Source organism: Medicago truncatula, chromosome 1, assembly GCF_003473485.1.
Source record: "Medicago truncatula cultivar Jemalong A17 chromosome 1, MtrunA17r5.0-ANR, whole genome shotgun sequence".
Classification (NCBI taxonomy): domain Eukaryota; kingdom Viridiplantae; phylum Streptophyta; class Magnoliopsida; order Fabales; family Fabaceae; genus Medicago; species Medicago truncatula.
In genome coordinates, this window is record NC_053042.1 from 8,508,939 (window position 1) to 8,529,693 (window position 20,755).

Consider the following 20,755-nt stretch of genomic DNA (forward strand, 5'->3'; position numbering starts at 1 on the left):
TATTTAGTCCCTTAGAAAATAAATTTGAGACAATTTAGTCCCATGATCATTTTTTATCATCGAACCTATGACGTGTAGAACTAGCTTAACTATATGGCGTTAATAGTGTCAATTAAGTGTCAACTTGGGAATAAAAAGAACTTTTTTTTTAGAGGACAAGCTAGTCTCTCATTTAAAAAAGCAAAGCAAAATAAAACAAAAAATTTCACGTTTTCACGATAAGAGAATCAATCTCATCCGTTGAAGTTTTTAACACATATATCAATTGTTGACCATGATGGAGAAATGGGTGTGTAACAAAAACACATTTTAACCGTCGCACTTCCCATTTCTCCATAGCCTTCCATATGTACATACATAACTGAAACTCGATTTGACCACTTCTCCTTTCCTTCATCTTTCATTATTCTTCTCCCCGTTTGACAAATCTCCATCACCATTGACATTTCTGTAGTGGGAGAGGCGGATCTCTTGTTGATTTATGGGTTCTAGATCCTTTTTTTAGTTGTCAATCTCTTGTGTTTTATCGTTCTTCTTCTTGAATCTCTCAATTTCTCTCTCTTTTGAAGACGTTCTAACGCTTCAAAGAGGATGTGAACCAATGAATTATATTATGTTTCTTGCAACTTAGATACATAGAAGAGGTAAATTATTCTTAAATTCCCTTATCTTTTGCTTTCTTTAGTAGAGTAATAATAAATAGCAAATACGGCTAAGAAAATAGTCATTCAAGGAAAAAGTCCCACATCGAAAAATTTATAGAAGATTATATGATTTATAATAGATTGACACAGTTTAACAATTGCCGAGCTTTGTAACGCAAGCTTGTAACCTAAGTAAGGGCAATAAGGTGTTGGAAGGTGTTTGATGTGGGCTAAAAAAACAAAACAAAAGCTAAAAAAAACTATATAAAAAAAAAAAAAAAAACTAATTCTTTCGTCACACAGTGTGTCTGGTGTAGGTCTCTACACGAGCTGACTTCAGAGAGCAGCACAAACACAATGTTTTCTTGGGTCAACCTTTTATTTTATTTGATGTCAATTTTGATCAACAACCAAAGCATGAAAGGGTTGCAAAAGCTGATTTCAACATCATAGGGACCTAGCCAAACCTTATTTTTCCAAATAACCCATCTTTGTTGGTATTCCAGCAAACACATAATGTGATATTTTAACTTTGACAACTTGAAAGCCGTTAATACACCAAAAAACTAGCAAATAAACAGAGATAGTCCCAACCACAAGAGACACAACATAAAGCTTACCACTTTTATCTTTCGGCTTGCGAAGAGGCCGTACAAGGTTGAGCATCATCGACGAATTCCATAGAGCCCAAATTAGTCTATTTAGTCCCTATTTTTAGTCCTCAACAAATAAAAAGACCCTATTTAGTCCCTTATAAAATAAATTCGAGACAATTTAGTCCATGGATCGTTGTTTATCATCGAACCTATGACGTGTAGAACTAGCTTAACTATGTGGCGTTAACAATGTCAATTAAGTGTTGGGATTAAAAAGAATTTTTTTAGAGGACAAGCTAGTATCCCGTTTAAAAAAGCAAAGCAAAATAAAACAACAAATTTCACGTTTTCACGATAAGAGAATGAATTGTCGTATTTAACGCTGAAATAGAATGAAAGAATCAATTCTTGCTTCACAATATGAGAATTGTTGGTTGTGTTTAACATATCCTTCTATTTTGATTTCCTGCATTTCGTTTCATACTTTTCATTTTCTTCAACACCCTTTCATTTTTGGCAAGTGTTAGCGACCATGACTTTTTCAAACGGAGAAGAGGATCGACAAAAAGATGAAAGTAGTGATTTGGTCTCTTTAAATTTAACACTGTATTTTATATTTTTTGTCACGAAGAAATCAAAAAATAATGACTAATTTCGGTTTTTATTTTTACTAGATCAAATTGTCCTAATTTTTTTTAGTAAGGCCTTTAATGTCCCTTAATTATCTCGGTTTAATTTTGTAAGGGACTCGGTAGAGTCTTTTTATTTGTTGAGGATTAGTTTGACCCCTACAGAATTTGTCAAGGACCGACATGAATCTTAATCAATAATATATTATAATATGAGATAAGATCAATTGACTTGTATAATTGTCAAAAATAACTTCCTTGTATAGAAGATTATGCACTCTCCATATCATCCATCATGATTATCATCATGTTTTACATTCACCATCGTTCTTTGTTGGCTTTCTCCTGTTTCTTTGTTTCAACCATACCCATGATATGTTAGGTATCAATCTTACAGTTTGGAGTTAAAAATCCTAAATTTGGAAAATGGAAAGGACCTTTCATTATTAGCAATGTTTAGAGTCAATCCACATGTAAATATGAAAGATAGTTTATTCAACAGGTAAGGAACTCACAATGAGTTTCATAACTACTAGTGGTTTTCACAATACGATATCATATTTAAATAACTCGTATATTTTGCTTCAATGTTGAAAAAATAATGTAACCTTAAAAAATATCACACTTATATAAACTTTTTATGAATAAACAACCATTTTAAAAGTATCGAAATTTAAAATATATTGCCATTAACTTTTTCTTTTTATAATTTTATGGACGAAATTGATTAAGAAAAAGAGAAACATGAATATATTTTGTCTATGGAATATCTCTAAGATTATCTTCAATGGTGAGGTCTTTACCATTTAAGACATGGCACTTAATAGATACCTTCATTGAAGAATTTTTTTGGGAATCTTCTAAAACCCGGGGTCTCGCTTAAGATTCAATTTCTTAAGTGGATCCCATGATACTTTTTATTAAAATAATCATCGTAGTATTGTTTTTGTTGAAATGTAAATAATAAAGAGTTATTGATGAGACTTATTTAGACCTTTTGTTAAAGGATCTCAACTGAAATGATTGAATGATTGAATGCTTATTATACCCTGTTGTTAAAAAATTATAATGTATACAAGTAAATTATAATGTATACACCTAAGATCCGTTTATTACCTTAAAATTGAAGGCATGCATTGTAGATGGTCTAACCGACCAAATTCCACTGCCATACAAATCCAAAGATCTACTTCCATAACCTTCTATCTGTACTTGACACGTCCCAAACTCAATTCTATCATCTCTAATAATACTCTCATAAACATAAACATTACTTTCATATCTAAATATTATTCATTCATTCTTCTCTTATTACACAAACCAATCTCTTTTTATCTCTCTGCCCATTGGCGTTTCTTTCAGCACTTGGAGAGGGGGATCTGTGGATTCAACAATTCCTCTATTTCTTGCTAAATGTCTTTGTTTTTACCCTCAAGTCTTCAACGAGGATCGGAAACAATGAATTATCTTTGCTTCTTGCAACTGACATATATAGTAGAGAGGTAAATTATCCTTGAATCCACTTATCTAATAATAATAATAGTAGCAAATAGTGCACTTAAAAAAATTAGCAATTTAAAGAAGTCCCACATCGTTAATTTTATGTAAGATTATAATATTTATAATAGATTGACAAATTAGAAGAATCGCCGAGCTTGGTAATGCAAGCTTGTGACCTAAATAGGGGCATTAAGATGTTGGAAGGTCTTTGATGTGTGGAAAAAACAAAAAACAAAAAAAAAAACAAAAAGAAATTACTATATATTCAACTTTGGTTGTTTGATGTGGATTGCTTGATTCACAAGCTGACTTCAGAGTGCAGCACAGACTGAACCTCCCTATAATATTTGGCGCTCTAAGCCTACCAAAGCACACACAAAGGCCTTCTAATTATTATTATCCAAGTTAAGTGATTTGTTACTAATTTATACTTGTTGCTATCATAATCTTGAATGAAAACCCTGGAACTCCACTAGTGTATGCTATGGTCCCAAGTTTGAATAAAGCATGGGCAGGGGTGATGTCGCTTTTGGGAGACAGAGTATTCCAAATCCACAATAGAAACAAGATCAAAGGGAGACGGGGAAGAAAACAGTTGAGGGATTACAAAGGGAAAGAGTTAGGGACAAAGATTAGAACAATAGAGAATAGAGGTGAAGATCCCTGTAATTTACAAAGGGAAAGAGTTAGGGACAAGATTAGAACAATAGAGAATAGAGGTGAAGATCCCTGTAATTTACAAAAATTAGATACTTTAGTCTCTTATGTTCGTACCCCTAGAAATCCACTTTAGATTAGATTATATTAGTTTTTATGCCAAAGGAATAGCTAGTGTGCCATAATTTAGCTTCCTAGATCACTGGAGGTGACATTTTTCAAGATAATCAAAATTTAGAATCAAAGCTTAACAATTTAGCATCCTAAATCACTCGAATCAAAATGTTCATCATACAAATAAAGAAAAGGAGCCATGTCAACAATCACGATAGAAATTGAAAAATATTATAAAATGCATAGAAAGCATAGTACTGGTCGTTATTAATCTGCTGATCTAACGTCTATGAGTGCGGGGGTAAAAGGAAATGGGACTTGCTCCGGTCTGAAAAAATCTCGCATTCAAGCATTAGGGACATGGTTGGACTGTTTGGTCTAGAATATCAAAGAGCTACCAATGTTCCAAATGTGTGAATGTGATTAATGAATCAAGGTTTTGGGTACAAATCGATGACCTTTTTCCACGACTCACGTGTGGATATTTCCGTCCACCACCTTGACACATTGTTTCTTGACGAAGAAGTAAACAAATCAGCGGTGTCGGCATCAGCAGCAGCCACCAAGTAGTGAATATTGGGAAGATGTGAAAGGTCGGCAAGTGTGAATTCATCACCAGCCAAGTAGCGAGTTTCCCCAAGCCTCTTATCGTACACATCAAGCACTTTCTTGAGCTTTTCTTTACTCTGTCGAATTGCTCCTTCGTCTTGTTTGATCTTCATTCGAGGAGCAAATGCAAGCTGAAACACCAGAGTTGAAGAAGGTGGATTGAAGCTTTGTCCTTCAGCTTCTAACCATTGATCTATTGAAGCCTTTGCCAATGGATTTGTACCATACAGTTGTTTGTTCCCTTTCTCTATATTTTTCTCGCATACGTACCGACATATCGCTCTTGACTCTGATGTTATACAATTTAAATTGAAAATACTAATTGATTATTAATTAAGTAAGAAGCAACTGATTAAATTAATTAATGAATTACTTACCGAAGAGAGAAATGTCGTGATCTTGATATGCAGGTACTTGACCAAATGGCTGAAAATTAAACAAGCAATGTCAAAAATTATGATGATGACTAACAACAAGGTAGAAGAAGTGAAGTGTATGAATTATTATTATTATTATTATTACATGGATTTTGAGGAAATCAGGTTTTCTGTGTTCAGCTTTGGACATGTTGAGAGAGATGAGTTGGAATTGGATTTCTTTCTCATTGAGACATGCCAACACTCTTGAGACGGCGGTTGACAAGGCTGGTCCGTACACTTTCACTGGTGTCGCCATTTCTTCTGCACTGCACTTGTGAAGTTAGGTAAGTAAGCAAGGCTTTATCTTTTGTATTATTGTTGGTATGTTCTACACCACAAATATGAATGTAATACCAGTTGGCTTGCTTTATTGATTCCTATCCCCCTTTATTGACGGGGCCCACTTCCTACATCCCCACTCTTTTTTTCCCAATTCACTTTAACCCAAAATAGACAAGAGAAATTATATTTGAATCTTTTGTGACAACTTTCTCTCTTATACTCACATCATTTTTTACTTTATCTCTCTATTGTTTTAGTTTTTGTGCAAATATCAACTTTTTCTTTGTAAATTATGATTGTCACATAAGTTATCAACTAAATGATTGTTCAAATAACACTCCTCAATTTTGAATCAGAAACATCAACAATTATTTTTTCATATATCCTCAGAGAATCTATACTACTTAAAAAGAAATTTACAACAAGCACACCCCAACCCAAATTCTAAGAATCTCCTAAAGGACAATGAATCACCTCCATGCTGCTCTTCTTCACCCAATACATCAGTTGACTAAGATATTCTTAACATACTTACTGCCCTCACTCTTAGAAGTATAAGGATTTCTGAATCATTCCCCTAATGTAAATGAAGGCTATGAATCTTATTTACCTTCTCATGATGAGAAGATCAAGTATTCCTTCAAAATATTCCATTCAAAAAAAATATAAAATATAGCCGCCTTATACTCATTCAAAAGTTCCTATTGCTAAACCTGTCCTATTTTGTTTGTAATATTAATTAGTTCATGAGTCATTGCATAAAGTAGAAGATAACTATCCATAATTACCAGATCACAGTTTTTCCAATTTATTTCCTCATTGCATACAATTACTCCTTTTGCAGAAAAATGCACTCATTTTTCTCAACAGATATACAATATACAATTTAAAGTCGTGACAATGTTAGAGTTTTAATTGATATTTTCTTATTCTATTGGTAATATCATACAAAACAGCTTGAATCCCAATGGAATTTTGAACACAGATTGTGTTCGTTTTTCCACATATGTACATGTGTCTTCAAGCTTTTCACCACGCCGTGGCCTTTGGCCAATGACTATATCGTGCATGCCCATGCATTCCCTTTGCCTTTAACCTTCACCTTCTTTTTCTTCCCTGCAATCTGTACAAGTACATAAGGGCGAAAACAAAGCATTTTAGAAGTTAAAAAAAGGCAACGGTAACAAGAAGTCTATCTAGCTATATTCCTCCCCATACCATGTTGTTAATGTGATGTAGAAACTTAATAATTTCTGAGAAGTCGGGCCTTAAGGAGGGATCTTTGTGCCAACAGCGGTGAAGTAACTCGACTAACTTTGGATGAGTATCCCTTGGAATTTCAGGCCTCAAATCCTGCATTTTAAATGCCTCAAATCTAATTAATTTTCACTGAATTATTTTTGTCGAGATTATGAATTAATAACATTTTCTTATCTTGCAAATCCAGTGAGTGACAGCGGTTTGTCATCCTTGAATTCTCTTTTGTGATACGATATGATACCCTTCATTCAAAACATTAGTGTCATTTCATTGACACTGGCAATTTCTTGGTAACAGAAAATTCTAAAATACAACTTATAGATTATAAGTTCGACCAATACCACCCGTCCAAAGAAGCAATAGGTATAAGGATTAATGTACATAGCAATAAAATTTCTAAGCGAATACCTTATGTACTACTCCAACTGCTGCTTGTAACGGGGATAAATCTTCATAGGGAAGCTGGGATTCAATCATGAAACATAGATCATAAGTGAAGTCAAAGAAACCTTAATTAAATGAAACCAACATAAATCAAGTCTTTGAAATTAACCAGCTTCTTCAGTTATTTTTAATTGGATGTAGCGATAATTACCTTTCTTGTGAGCAGCTCCCAAATAATAATCCCAAAGCTGAAAACATCAGCTTTCTGGTTATATGGCTTATGCTCAATAACCTTTTAAAGTTTAAGGGAATCACAAGTTATAATAAGTTCAATATATGGCAAACTGGGATGTTCTTAAAGTTAAGTAGCCAATAGCGATCAATGTTATATACAAATATATCGATATACACATACCTCTGGAGCCATCCACCGGTACGTTCCAGTTTCCGCAGTCATGATACCGGATTGATTTTGCAATCTGGCTACACCAAAATCAGCAACTTTGACTACCTGTTGGATAAGTTTTTGAACGATGTTCACATTGACATAAGTTCATATGATGTTTACTGTAAATCTTCACAAATCAAGCTGCTTTTAGTTCCTGGTTTTTATTAAGGTGGCCAATTATTGACAATTTTGTTTCATTTTTTGGCTCAATCAATATGAAATTGTTTTGCACTTCTAATGATTTGCCTTCCAGTCGACATGAGCTTTAATGTATAATAAGCTAGCATGCAATAATATACACAACTACAGTTTTAGAGTGGTTTATATTGTTATAGTATGATTTGAAAGCATTATTCAAGAACAAGAACCTGTAAAATCAAAAGAAATGACAAATTAATAGTCACTTACCCCTTTCTCATCCATCAAAAGATTAGCAGTTTTGAGGTCTCGATGTATAATGTTGTTTTGATGCAAATAAGCCACTCCTTGGGAGACTTCAATTGCTACTTTGAGCAATGAAGGAAGGGTAAGCACGACCTTCTGTATATGCAGAAAGTCGTACATATTTCCACCAGGCATATATTCTGAGAAAAAACATATATGTATTGAAAATGACAATAGAGTTCCCAATACTTTTTGTCTGTAAACAAACAATGAAAACCAAGATTAACTGTACCCAAAATGACCACATTTACCTGTAACAAGATGAAAACTTGGTTTTGTACAGGCACCAATAAATTTGATAACATTCTTGTGCTGAATTTTACTGCAATAGTTCAATTAGAAAAATCCAAGAATTACCGAAAATAGAATCTTTCTTGATGGAAAAGCCACAATAAGTAAAGAGTGACCATTGCACACATAAATAAAAAATAGTAATGCATCCTTTCTACCATGTCTTTCATCTCATATGTATCTAATCTTGGATGAAAGCATTTCTGTTTTTATATAATAGACCTAGTATGTTGCATGAAGACTTTATAGAACAAACCTTAGGATAAAGGTTTCCTGAGAAAACTCCCTGTGCATATTTTCATTTAGACTACCATTCTTAAATACTTTGATAGCCACATCTTGATTAATGTAAGTGCCTTTATACCTGTGTCAATCAAGCAATAAATCAACATGTATTGATTCAAAACAATACCAAATAGATTACATGTTACTTAATACTCACAAATCACTGACTGATCCAGAGGCAATTTTCTTCTCATATTTTAAACAACTTGCTTCAATTTCCCATACATCATTTCTACTGATGGGTTTGTTTACATGGTTAAAGATATAGTTCATTCCAATTTTCTCTGGTCTCTCCTTAGGAAGACTGCACCATGGCTGCTTCTTGGTTCCAATAAAAAACACAGAAAGATGAGGGTAAGCTTCGATAGTAATGAAACTTAATTATAATTTCATATTATTTACAGAAAGATTGTATTGTTCTTCAACATTGTGAACTTTTTGTAGATGTGTATTGGTACATAATCTTAAAATAACTATTTGAAAAGTAATGAAATCAAAGTGACATATTTTATAATTAAAATTAAAAGCAAAAGCAAACAAAAAATTGATACCAAACGGTACTAATCTTCTTATATACTAATACATTTAAATTTGATCATTTTATGTTACTAACAAGGGTGACAACTGACATCTACCCTAAACAAAGCATGTAGTAATTGGGGAGAGAAACATCAATATCTTTTATGATGAGTAAAAAAATTAAATCTGAAAGCAAATTCAATGAGCTAAAGGTGTAACTACCTCGAGTTTCTTAATTTTCTTTGTTGGAATATTCTTTGTTGGAATATGTTTAAGTGTTCCAGTCTCCTGTAAAATTCACATATGAACATTAATTATGTTCAAGCAAAGAAATTAGATACCAAAGTAAGTACTCTAGTACATCATATTGAGGTCTACAACTACTAGGTTACCTTACCAAACATATGTGCAATTGATTTGAGAAAAGTTCTTTAGTTGTTGCTATAATAAATCCCTTTTTTACCTCAGTAAGTCAAGTTAATTAACTTATTATTCCAATATATCTTCAAAATTGATAAATTTATTAACAAGAGCATTAAACTATCTACCATGCATGAGCTATAGGTGAGATTATAGACGCAATATAACGATGTATACCTTGGGGAAAAGGTGCAGGGGTAACCATTGATCTTCCTGATAAGAAGTAAAAATATTATATCTTATAATATATTCAGTGAGCAGAGGTGTAACAAGGGACACACAAATGTGGCATACCTCGAGTTTCTGCATTTTCTTTGTCACTTCATGCTTGAGGCTCTCAATATCCTATAAAAATGCATGCGTGAAGATTAATCAAGTAACTTATTACGAAGTAATTCAAAAAAAAAAAAGTAGAGCGAAAAAGAATTTGTATAGTACATTCTGTCGAAGTCTAATAGTGATACAATTAGGTTGTCAGACTGTGCACAATTGGTTTCAAAACAAGTTATAAGGTGGCTATATAAATGTGAAGAGAATTTTCAATTGAATAAGCTATTGTTTTAAGACTAAGTATGAAAAGAAAACTACCTGGCCTGCCCAACCATCAACAACAAAAACATCCAATGAATATCCATCCAATGTGGAAAAGGCATGTGCTTCTTGAATGTTCAGCCCAATCTCAGAGAGTAAGGTAGTCAACTGTAATCTCAGTACCATTATAAATTACTGTGATGCCTTGTAATTATTACGAACATTACCATAATATGTAGGAAAAATATTACAGAGAAATGTTTGTACAGAAAATAATAAGATTTGATACCTGACTGAATAGTTTTGGCTTATCGCTGGTTGAAATTGTGATTTCATGCATTGGTCTGCGATTTTATAATTAGCAGAGTGTGATATATAAACAGAAATAAAAGTGTTAAACAATCATTTTTGTTTTTCAAAAAGATTACTTGAGCAAGAAGTAAAATAGACTAATAGAGATTGAAAATGAGAAGATAATATATTTGTTTTCTATTAATGAGTCTTAGCCGACATGATACCATAGGCAAGGATGAAGAGGGGGATATTAAATTATCAGGGGGGGAAAAATGTAAACTAAGGAACAATAGGAAATACAACATAATGATCATCAAATTAAATGTAATAAAAATTCAAACCTTTATCCCTATCTTGAACTTGTAACCGGCTTGCACCAAGATCAAGTTCAAGTTAAATAATTAATCAAAGGCCAAGGATGGATGGATATTGGATACTGAGGAGCATGATAAGAGAAAAGGCAACAGTTGGTAAAGTCTGATAAATCCATATTTAAGACATTACAAGAAGAATGAAGAGCAGATAATATTACTTTATAGAGGAAAAGGATGTGTCAATTTTCACATAATCATGCCTCATGTTGCTTGGAATATCAGTAATGGTTTCTTTTTGTAAGTTGGAATGAAAGGATTTGCTCGAATGTACACCAGAAGTAGAACGAACCTGCATGAAAGATATTGATGCCATGATCATTTGGATAATTGGTAGTCGGCACCATAAAGTTCGCATAAATCACCTGGAGGAGGCGGACTTCAATTGCAGGTGTACTAGAAATAGTTCGTGCCATATGTTGTAACCTTTTATGCATAAGAACATCTTTGGCCTTCTCAACATTCATTTCCAGTGCATACCTAGTTGGAAGGCTATTGAAGTGCCCCCAAAGCTCATCTTCAAAATAAGGAAGTGTGGCCTCTGAGACATTCAATTCCTTGAGTCTACCAAGAATCTCATTGTATACTTCAATTTTGAGACTCTCAATCCGACCACGACTCCATCCACAATTGATCAAAGCTCTACTGTTGCAACTTTCTCTATCTCCCATGATCTCTCTATATAATTAACTTAACACTTTTCATTCAACAACACTTAGTTATATGAGTTTAAATGAATGTATGAGGTAGCGCAGTGTGCACCCCTAGTCTACGTGGATTTTAACTAGACAAAGACATTATTCAAAAATAAATAAACTAGACAAAGACAATGTATGTTTCCTTTACATTTCTTGATTATCACACTGTCACCATTATAATAAATATAAGTGCTAATGATCAACTAACCAAGTTTTAAATCCTTTTATTGAATCAAATCAACAACCAATCCTTTGTCACCTTTCAAAGGACAGAAAAACAACCTGTGGGCGTCCATTGTTTATGTCGCTTCCTGTGCAAATCTATGCATAATTCTTTTCTTTTTTTACAATAAATCTATGCATAATTATAAATTTTTTTTTTTTTATTTTGATCAAATAACCAAATGGTTCGAAATCCGAACCTAAGTAATGGACAAAATGAATGTGATGTTTATTCTCATGTGAACAAATATTATTATTATTATTCCTGACGGAAAAGACTTGTATCCGTCTTTTCTCTCTTTTTATGCATTAACGTGTGTAGATTATCAACTATATTTTATAAAAAAAATTGCGTGTAAATTACAAACAATATTTTATATAAAAAATTTTGGTATAGATTAAAATTAAAAATATAGATATTTATGACTTTCAAATGTAACAAACTCAACAAACTTTATTTACCTTTTCAATCACAACAATAATATAACAAATACTACAAAAATTCTTATCTTTTTTAATAACATGACAATATAACATTAGGAAATGTTAACAAGTGTCTCCGGAGCAATTTTTAAGACCTTTAAATGGTAATTTTTTATGAAAATGCATGTAGTAAATGCATTGAAAATCAAATTATTTGTTTTTTTTTTATGAAATAGTTTCTTCTCTTATAATCCTTAAAGAGTGACCCGAGGTATTCGTTGACATGACTCATAACATTATTATAAGAAAATTTGTTTAAGGGTATAATTGGAATAAAAAAAAATGTGGCCCAAAATCACCAAAAAATCCCTTATTCTCTTTATATATAGTATATATTAGTATAAAAGTTGTGTTATTTCATTCATTTGTTTGACAACCAATGGACAACCATATTTTTATAAAGAAAAGTATATACTCACACGAAAACTAAAACAATAAAGAGAGAAAATAAAAATATAATGTGAATATGAAAGAGAAAGTTGTTATAAAAAATTATACAAATATCATTTCTCTTATTATTATTATTAAACTCATATGTTAACTAGTGCCTCAAGGACATTAGTTAAAAAGTTAAAAATATTTTTGTTTATTAAAAACAACAATAAAAATGCAAAAACTTAAATACTTTACTTTGTTTTACTTAACTTTTTTATAATATTCTCAATACAAATCTTTTCATATTGGTGTTCTTAACTAGTACTTTTCGTAAACTTATAATGAATAAAATAGAGAAGTTCTAGCAACAATTCATTTTTCAACACTCATTCTCTTATTTTGTGAAATTTATGTGAATCTCACCACTTTATATGAGAATAATAAATACATTCATTCGATCTTTATTATAAACAAAAATCTACATTTTAGGTTCATTCAATTAACGATATATATAATCTTTATTATTTTTATTTTTTTAACGAAATCCATTATAATTACATGATTGCATATGTATAACAAAGCAAAACAAATTAACTAATGCTGTATCATCGTGCCTTTCTTCCACAGGGAAAAAATATACATGAACTTAGGTCCTTTTTTTTTTTTTGATAAAGGCTCAAGAAAACAATAAAAGGCAGAGCCTGAACCCTATACAAAGAGAGAAAACACAAGAGAAAACGAGCCAAAACTACTCCTAAAATGCAAAGATACTACTAGCATCTAGCTTAAGCGTTGCTTGTAATCAAAAGAAACCTGAACTGCTAAACAAGGAAAAGCAGCCAAGTTCATCAACATATCGATCACTATATAAGAGAAAGACCAAATATCAAAACAAACAAATCTATCCCACTAAGATAGAATTATCAACCATCCAAATATTTACAAATATTTGGGATATACATAGTCTTTATTATAAATCAAACACAAGTCAAAGTCATAATTACATCATTTTTTTATACAAGAGTTGTATTTTTGGATTCTTAAACAATATTTAAAGTACTTGTTAGTATTTTTCTTAAATTTAAAGGAAAGACAGTGAAAAATGTTTTTTACAAATCTTTCCCTTATTGTGGGAGTGGTTATTTTGAAGCATGCATGACTCTTTTTTATGTTACTTGTTGATCTAATTTAATTGAGTGAAATTTAAAAAAAAATATTAAAGAGTGTTCTAGAGAATTGGTAGCCAGGTGTAATTTGAAAATAGACACGATTTGAAAAGAGACAAAAATGAGAAGTAACTATCGGGCGCTTACTATTGAAGCTTTGCAATTCTAAGCTAACAGAAGAAGAAGAAGAGAATATGAATCAAATGCCTATTCCCTTCTTCTTATCTTTCTGTTATTCCAATTCCAATTCCAGATATTTATTATTTTTATTTCTCACAAATAACCTCTTAATACCATACCATTCCATGTGACACTCTAAACAACTCAATTCGATCATTGCGTTGGAGCTGATCAACATGGGTAACTCCACCAGTGTAACTGTATGTATGCAACAAAACAAATACTTTATAATTTTTCGATTGTGGTTGACCGAATGATCTCCGTGTGCTTTCCCTATAACCAACCTCACTAACTAATTTTATTTATTTTCTATGCAGACGACCAAGGGACAAAAACCACCTGAAACTCACACACACAATAACGAGGTCTCAGGTGAGTGCGTGAAAATTGATTTTATACAATCTTGAATATTGAATTCCTTGTTCTACTAACTTAGGGGACTTGCTTAATTTCCTTTAGCCAATTCTTTTTTCAAGTATCTTTGACTAGCATCAAGCTTAAATGTTATTGGTTAGATCATATTTCAATTACTCTATATACTATTGAGCTCATCTTCTCATCAATCCTTTTTATTTTATTTTTAAGTCATCAATCTTTCTTCACACCAAGGGCCAGATGCAGTTTTGCGAGATGGAAAGGAAATACTTTTTCAGGTAAAGTCTCATGTTGTCATACCTCCTTAATATGATAATAGAAGAAGAAGAAGAATGTTCAAGACAAGGTTGTTCCATAGTAATCATACATAATATTGTTGATGTTGCTATTACTGCCTCATCTGTCTATTTCACTTTTCTTGAAACATTTTTCTGTCTGTTTTGATACTATTATATGATGATCGTAAAACTAATAGGATGGATTACTTGTTTACATGCTTATCATGTCACATATTTTGTCTTTTAATCTAAGTCTGACGTGAACTTCGCATACAATAAATCTCACAATTGAAGAAAATTGCTTTGTAGGCATTTAACTGGGAGTCTCACAAATACGATTGGTGGGCAAATTTAGAAAGCAAAGTTCCGGACATAGCTAAAGCTGGAATCACTTCAGCATGGTTGCCACCGCCAACTCATTCCTTCTCGCCTGAAGGTTAAATCAACTGCCTTTGAAGTATTAGGCATACGATTCTAGGGTCTTGAAGTGCAATAATTTATTGTCTTTCCTCTGTTTTGCAGGTTACACTCCTCAGAACCTTTACTCTCTTAATAGTAAATATGGTTCTGAGCATCAATTAAAAGCTTTACTTCAAAAGTTGAAGCAACAGAAAGTCAGAGCAATGGCTGATATAGTTATCAATCATCGTGTTGGTACCACCCAAGGACATGGAGGGATGTATAATCGTTTTGATGGAATTCCATTACCGTGGGATGAACGTGCTGTAACATCATCTACTGGTGGACTGGTAACATATATGATACATCCAAATATATTTTCATTTTATTCGAATTTGAATCCCATGTTCCTCCTGTTGTATCTTTGTGTTGTTTATTTCAGGGTAATCGAAACACTGGGGCCATTTTCCACGGGTTTCCCAATATCGACCATACTCAAGATTTTGTGAGAAAGGATATCATAGGATGGCTTCAGTGGCTTCGCCATAATGTAGGCTTTCAGGATTTTCGTTTTGATTATGCAAAAGGGTAAGATGTGCTACACTACACCTTTAGAATATTGAGGGTTTTCCTTTGGCTTCTTGCTTTATATATTCAGGAGTTATATATAGTTTTATACCTCAATTCTGTCATTTGTAGATATTCACCAAAATATGTGAAAGAATATATTGAAGGACCAAAGCCAATGTTATCTGTTGGGGAGTATTGGGATACATGCAACTACAACGGTTCTACTTTGGACTATAACCAAGGTATACTGCTTAAAATTCTAATTCATCAAATAAATGAATACTTTTTGGTTACTAAGTATATGAATACATTGGCCTTTCAATATTTCTTTTTCATTTTACACTCAGCTCTCTTATTTTTTACTCTTTGCAGATAACCATAGACAACGAATAATCAATTGGATTGATGGCACTGGACAGCTTTCAACTGCATTTGACTTCACAACGAAGGGAATTCTCCAGGTACCCAACATTTTGTCCTAAGTATGTTAAATGAAGGTTTGAAAACTAAGCATTGCAGTTAGATCTTACCCTTTTTTGCTAGTCAATAAGTTAATTTCTTTGTACAAACTTTGATACGCATGCAGTTTCATGTATATCAGGTATTGAATTCATTTTTTCATGTTACCATTATTTGTAGGAAGCTGTCAAGAGAGAATTTTGGCGTCTGCGTGATGCTCAAGGGAAGCCACCTGGTGTGATTGGATGGTGGCCTTCAAGATCAGTCACATTTGTAGATAATCATGATACTGGCTCAACTCAGGTTTTTAGTTCACTATTTCTCAAAATAACACACTGAAATACATGCTCAAGTGGGGGTGTGTATGGTCAGCGCAACTTTATATGCATTTTTCTTATTTCGTATGGAAACTACAAGCCTGGTTATGGTATAATTGATTTATGTAAAATTAATTTTGCATTTGGAAATAAATTTTGCTATGTGAATTGAAATATTAAGGAATAGAAGGGATATTTAGGTTTAAAGGTTACTGATTAATAAGGTGCCTTTTAACCACTGCGAATATGACATTTTCTTCTACATCATTTTACTTATACCTTCTTTTTTTATAATTTTTTTGGCAATAACACATTGCATTTTCCGATTAAAATCCTAAACTCATGCTCTTGATTCACTCTCTGTGCAGGCTCACTGGCCCTTCCCCTCTGATCATGTTATGGAGGTACATATTTTTTGGCCGTTAGTGTTTTTTTAAATAATAATGCTTTCCAGTCCAGAGAGAAGTAGTTACATATGATACCAAGAATTTGTATGTGCATAAAAAATTTTATTGCTTGTCAGTCAAAATCTTAAAATTTAATAATTTTGTCGCTTATACGTTGTCTTTCCTTGAGAATTGATGTTGACACATTGCTTAAGGTTGTGTCACACGAGTAAAATACGTTTTTATCCCCTCAGAAGTTAACTGCCGTGGAATTTGAAACCGACTGCAGTTAACTGCCGAGGAAAACAATTATGCAGACAGTGGGTTCTGCATAATTCTAAAGCATTTCTAAGCCATTTTTCGACCAGTTTTTACCTGTAATTAAACCATAGCATTTCCAAAGGCAATATAAATCATACAACATTGAAACTTGGTCATAAACAAGAAAAATACAATATCTTTTACAATTGTCCATAATTAAATCAAACCGACATTTGGTTCAAATTACACAAACGTTTGAAATTCATCAAAACGTTAAAAAGTGTCCATAATTAAACAACTCATTACACATGATTAAATTAAATCCCTACTTACATTCAACGCAATTACATATAGAACGAACATACATGTATAATATATTATCTTCTACCATATTTTGAAACATAAATCCGACGTCGCTATCGTCGCGAATAAGCCAAGACATATAGCTTGTCGTTTTCCATGCGTATTCATCTCTATCTTCTCCTAGGTCTATGTATGGCATTTGACCAAACAAGTGACGTGTATATTGGTTTTCACCAAGATGCTCAAAATAAGTGTTAAGTTGTGCCTTCAAATCATCAAGAGAGTCTGTCGGCGTTATCATAAGCTTAATTGTCTTTTTAAAAGCGGAGTACCTAACACGGCCTTCAATTTTTGCAACCCCGGACATGTTTCACTTGACAAAAGCTTTAAGAAAAGAATCATAGATTAGAACAAAATTAAATGAAATGTAATAACGAATAAATCAAATGCGTAAACATTAATAACGAATAAATAAGTATTGCAAAAGTGTTCTACGTAACATTACAATACCGAAATTTTCCTCGGCAATTAACTGCCGAGGTTTCCTATGACAGAATTCTACGTAACAGACGTAGATACCCATAACAAAACCAAAAAATGAACGGATTAAAATGCTCAATACCTCTTTTTTTACCTCAAAAGTGTGTTGATACCTCTTATGCTTGATGCTTGAATGATTTTGGATCAAGATTTGATGAAAAAAAATATTGGATTTGGGGATTGGATGGTAGTATTGAAGTTGATGATGAAAATAGTGTGTAGGGGAAGCAGGTGGCTGTTTCATCTGATGAAACATATTTCTCGGCAGTTAACTACCGAGATTTTCCTTGGCAGTTAACTGCAGCCGATTTCAAATTCCTCGGTTGTTAACTACCGAGGGGACAAAAACGTATATTACTCATGTGCCTCAGCCTTATAGAATGTGTCAACAGCAATTCTCTCTTTCCTTTGTCTGTTACCTATTCAATTAACTACACTGCCTCATGTCCATGTTTGTTTTAGTTATCGTGACTTTCGATTTGGGATACTTGCAAAAAATTGACAATAGTGTTGACTTTTAGCCCCCATCCTGCTAACTAATTACACTCTTAATCAAACAGAGTATAATTATGATTATAAAATGTTGATCTGCATCTACTTTTGATTACTGCAGGGGTATGCATACATATTGACTCATCCTGGGACACCAACAATTTTCTATGACCACTTTTATGATTGGAATAACTCATTTCATGAGCAGATTGTGAAGTTGGTACGTAAAATACTGGTGTCATTTGTTCATAAAAAAACATACTAGTATTATGCCGCATTTTCTTTTGACAAAAAGAACCTAGTATACCAATCTGCATTTAACTGCAGATTGACACTCGCAAGCGTCAAGATATTCATAGCAGATCACCTATTAGGATTCTGGAGGCCAAGCACAACGTTTACTCTGCAATCATTGGGGAGAAAGTGTGCATGAAGATTGGAGATGGTTCATGGAGCCCATCTGGGAGGGAATGGACACTCTCAACATGTGGCTATAACTATGCTGTATGGCACAAGTAGTGTTCATGTAGCTTGACCCTTCCTCTCCATGGTTGGTTGTGTACTGAAATGATGAGGAATTATGTGCTTCTTAATAGTATGCTTTTAATTATAATTCTAACTCTAATACATGATGAAAATGTAGCTCTTTTTGTTTTTGGCAGCTAGTAGGCTTTGTGGAAATAATAGCTGCTTGTTTCTGTAATATGTAACAATAAACTGCAACTATGTGGTGGCTAGGAGACTAACCTATTTATATTAAAACATATCCTAGAAAAACTTGGAGCGAGGAGAGAAACTCCTCTCTTGAAACTTCTAATGCTTACCTTCCTCTTAAACCGCTTCGTTCTAAACGAAAAATTGTGAATGAAGAGAGCGGTAAGTATCTTAAGGCATTTGATAATAAATATCTAGAGGCAAAATTACCATCGTGGATGAATAACGATTTGGTCCTTTTTCTTTTTTATTATATTTGTCATTTTGATTCATTTGCATATAGATTTTCAAACTTCAAATTCATTGTTTTCTTTTTTTATGGACTATCAATCTTCAAATTTATGGTCTTTCATCTATGATTACCTATGAATCTTAGATTAGAATTTTGAAAATTCATATGCAAATAAATTAAAAGATTTATACATTGTTTCTATCAATTAAGCTAAACTCACGATGACCAACTAAATTATTATAGTATAAAATTAAGGAACTTCTATGGTACACCCGCAAATTACGGTGTACCGGTACTCTCACTTACAATTTTTATAAATTAACTATCATTTTTTATGAAGAAAATTGGTGTTTGTTGACATATATATTTTAGAAAATATTATTTTATAAGAAAAAACATCATTTCATTTTTTATAAAAATCATACTAATTTTGTTTACATTTTACCGTAAAAAATAATCAAAATTATCTATTATGAGTAATAAGTATTCAGAAAAATCAAATTTTATTGCGTTGACATTTTTGGTAAATAAGATGTAGTTATTATAATTATAGGTGATAGAAATAATTTTTTCCTACAAAAAATAACTCATTTAACTATTAATTTAAGGATTTGGTGTACCAATACACTCAAATGGTTGGATGTACCATAGAAGTTGCCATAAAATTAAGTTAAGGTGTACAAATGTAATTTAGTTTTAACTAAAGATTTTAATTTAACTATGTCGTATATGAGAGAATATATTGAAGAAAATTGAAGTCTCATGTTCAATAAAAAATAAGGTTCAAGATAAATTAACAAAGAGTGATACTGTTAGAAAGAATGTGCCATAGAGATGAAGAGGTTGAGAGGGATTCCACTTGTGTATATTAAAGTACCAATGGTATATATCATTGATCAATTATAGTGTGCCACCTACCAATGTTATTTTATAAATGTTTTATTTAATATACTTTTTTAAAGGGCGTGCCACGTGACACATTTTAATTGGACAATGGTATATACTACTCCCTCCGTCCCAAATTGTATGATGTTTTGGACATTTCACACATATTAAGAAATGTAATTAATATTATGTGGGAAAGAGATATTATGAGTTGTTTTACAAAATTGTCCTTAATAAATGATATGAGAATAATAAATGAAGGAATTGAAAGAAGAGAGAGTAATAAATAGTTAAGGATATAATAGAAAAAATAACATTAATGTTTCATTGGTATTGTAAAACGACATATAATTTGAGACAAATATTTTTTCTAAAGTGACGTACAATTTGGAACGGAAGGAGTATTATGGTACACAAATGCTATCCAGGTAGAGAGGATCTCGCTGGGATGAGAATGACCCACATCAACATCGAATAAATCATCGTCAATAGACTTCATCATTTAGTTTTTGAAAATCAGCTAGTACGGCTGCGTTCCTTGCCATATACTAGATGCCACTATTCTCCATTATTAGAGTCCATAAAATAAATAAACGACGTCCATTTCCAATTATACATCAATTAACCTAGGCAAATTATTAGAGAAAATATGCAGTTTATTATCACATAAAAAGAGCTAGGTTATGATGGTTTGTTTAAGGGTCTCGTTAACGAGTGTCTTTA

At 32.4% G+C, this 20,755-nt stretch overlaps 3 protein-coding genes across 8 annotated transcripts; 1 reads left to right on the plus strand and 2 right to left on the minus strand.

Annotated features, from left to right (window-relative positions):
• Nucleotides 1–4,250: 4,250 nt before the first annotated feature.
• On the minus strand, nt 4,251–5,507 carry LOC11411589 (glutathione S-transferase). The gene is made up of 3 exons (XM_003589518.4): nt 5,272–5,507; nt 5,127–5,175; nt 4,251–5,038 (listed from the first exon to the last, which is right to left on the minus strand). The coding sequence occupies exons 1-3, from the start codon at nt 5,422–5,424 to the stop codon at nt 4,572–4,574; spliced, it is 669 nt and encodes a 222-aa protein (XP_003589566.1). The 5' UTR covers nt 5,425–5,507; the 3' UTR covers nt 4,251–4,571.
• Nucleotides 5,508–6,225: 718 nt separating this feature from the next.
• LOC11415326 (serine/threonine-protein kinase STY46) lies at nt 6,226–11,474 on the minus strand. 6 transcript variants are annotated; one of them, XM_039833444.1, is made up of 17 exons: nt 11,063–11,360; nt 10,859–10,989; nt 10,668–10,762; nt 10,322–10,376; nt 10,090–10,200; nt 9,796–9,846; nt 9,679–9,714; nt 9,304–9,369; nt 8,720–8,883; nt 8,534–8,641; nt 8,238–8,308; nt 7,951–8,126; nt 7,510–7,605; nt 7,306–7,386; nt 7,119–7,172; nt 6,669–6,803; nt 6,226–6,573 (listed from the first exon to the last, which is right to left on the minus strand). In XM_039833444.1, exons 4-17 carry the CDS (start codon nt 10,370–10,372, stop codon nt 6,508–6,510), a joined length of 1,266 nt encoding a protein of 421 aa, XP_039689378.1. In that variant the 5' UTR covers nt 10,373–10,376; nt 10,668–10,762; nt 10,859–10,989; nt 11,063–11,360; the 3' UTR covers nt 6,226–6,507. The 6 variants fall into 6 exon arrangements, 5 of the variants coding, with proteins under 5 accessions (XP_039689378.1, XP_024631217.1, XP_024631218.1 ...); XM_024775449.2 differs by lacking the exon at nt 10,668–10,762 and having other exon boundaries at nt 8,720–8,880; nt 11,063–11,420; XM_024775450.2 differs by lacking the exon at nt 10,668–10,762 and having other exon boundaries at nt 8,720–8,877; nt 11,063–11,419.
• A 2,336-nt stretch (nt 11,475–13,810) lies between these two features.
• LOC11412615 (probable alpha-amylase 2) lies at nt 13,811–19,135 on the plus strand. Its single transcript, XM_003589523.4, has 12 exons — nt 13,811–14,021; nt 14,139–14,193; nt 14,407–14,474; nt 14,784–14,910; nt 14,997–15,223; nt 15,316–15,461; nt 15,573–15,685; nt 15,816–15,904; nt 16,083–16,205; nt 16,588–16,623; nt 18,323–18,421; nt 18,529–19,135. The coding sequence occupies exons 1-12, from the start codon at nt 13,998–14,000 to the stop codon at nt 18,718–18,720; spliced, it is 1,299 nt and encodes a 432-aa protein (XP_003589571.2). The 5' UTR covers nt 13,811–13,997; the 3' UTR covers nt 18,721–19,135.
• Nucleotides 19,136–20,755: the final 1,620 nt, after the last annotated feature.

Coding starts and splice junctions, on each gene's coding strand:
- LOC11411589 (XM_003589518.4), bottom strand. CDS start 5,424: ATGGCGACACCAGTGAAAGTGTACGGACCAGCCTTGTCAACCGCCGTC. Junction 5,176..5,271: donor CTGATTTCCTCAAAATCCAT/GTAATAATAATA, acceptor TTTAATTTTCAG/CCATTTGGTCAAGTACCTGC. Junction 5,039..5,126: donor TCACGACATTTCTCTCTTCG/GTAAGTAATTCA, acceptor GTATAACATCAG/AGTCAAGAGCGATATGTCGG.
- LOC11415326 (XM_024775448.2), bottom strand. CDS start 11,368: ATGGGAGATAGAGAAAGTTGCAACAGTAGAGCTTTGATCAATTGTGGA. Junction 10,990..11,062: donor TTGAAGTCCGCCTCCTCCAG/GTGATTTATGCG, acceptor TCTTTCATGCAG/GTTCGTTCTACTTCTGGTGT. Junction 9,847..10,089: donor TTGATGGTTGGGCAGGCCAG/GTAGTTTTCTTT, acceptor GCATTTTTATAG/GATATTGAGAGCCTCAAGCA.
- LOC11412615 (XM_003589523.4), top strand. CDS start 13,998: ATGGGTAACTCCACCAGTGTAACT. Junction 15,462..15,572: donor CGTTTTGATTATGCAAAAGG/GTAAGATGTGCT, acceptor TGTCATTTGTAG/ATATTCACCAAAATATGTGA. Junction 18,422..18,528: donor ATGAGCAGATTGTGAAGTTG/GTACGTAAAATA, acceptor ATTTAACTGCAG/ATTGACACTCGCAAGCGTCA.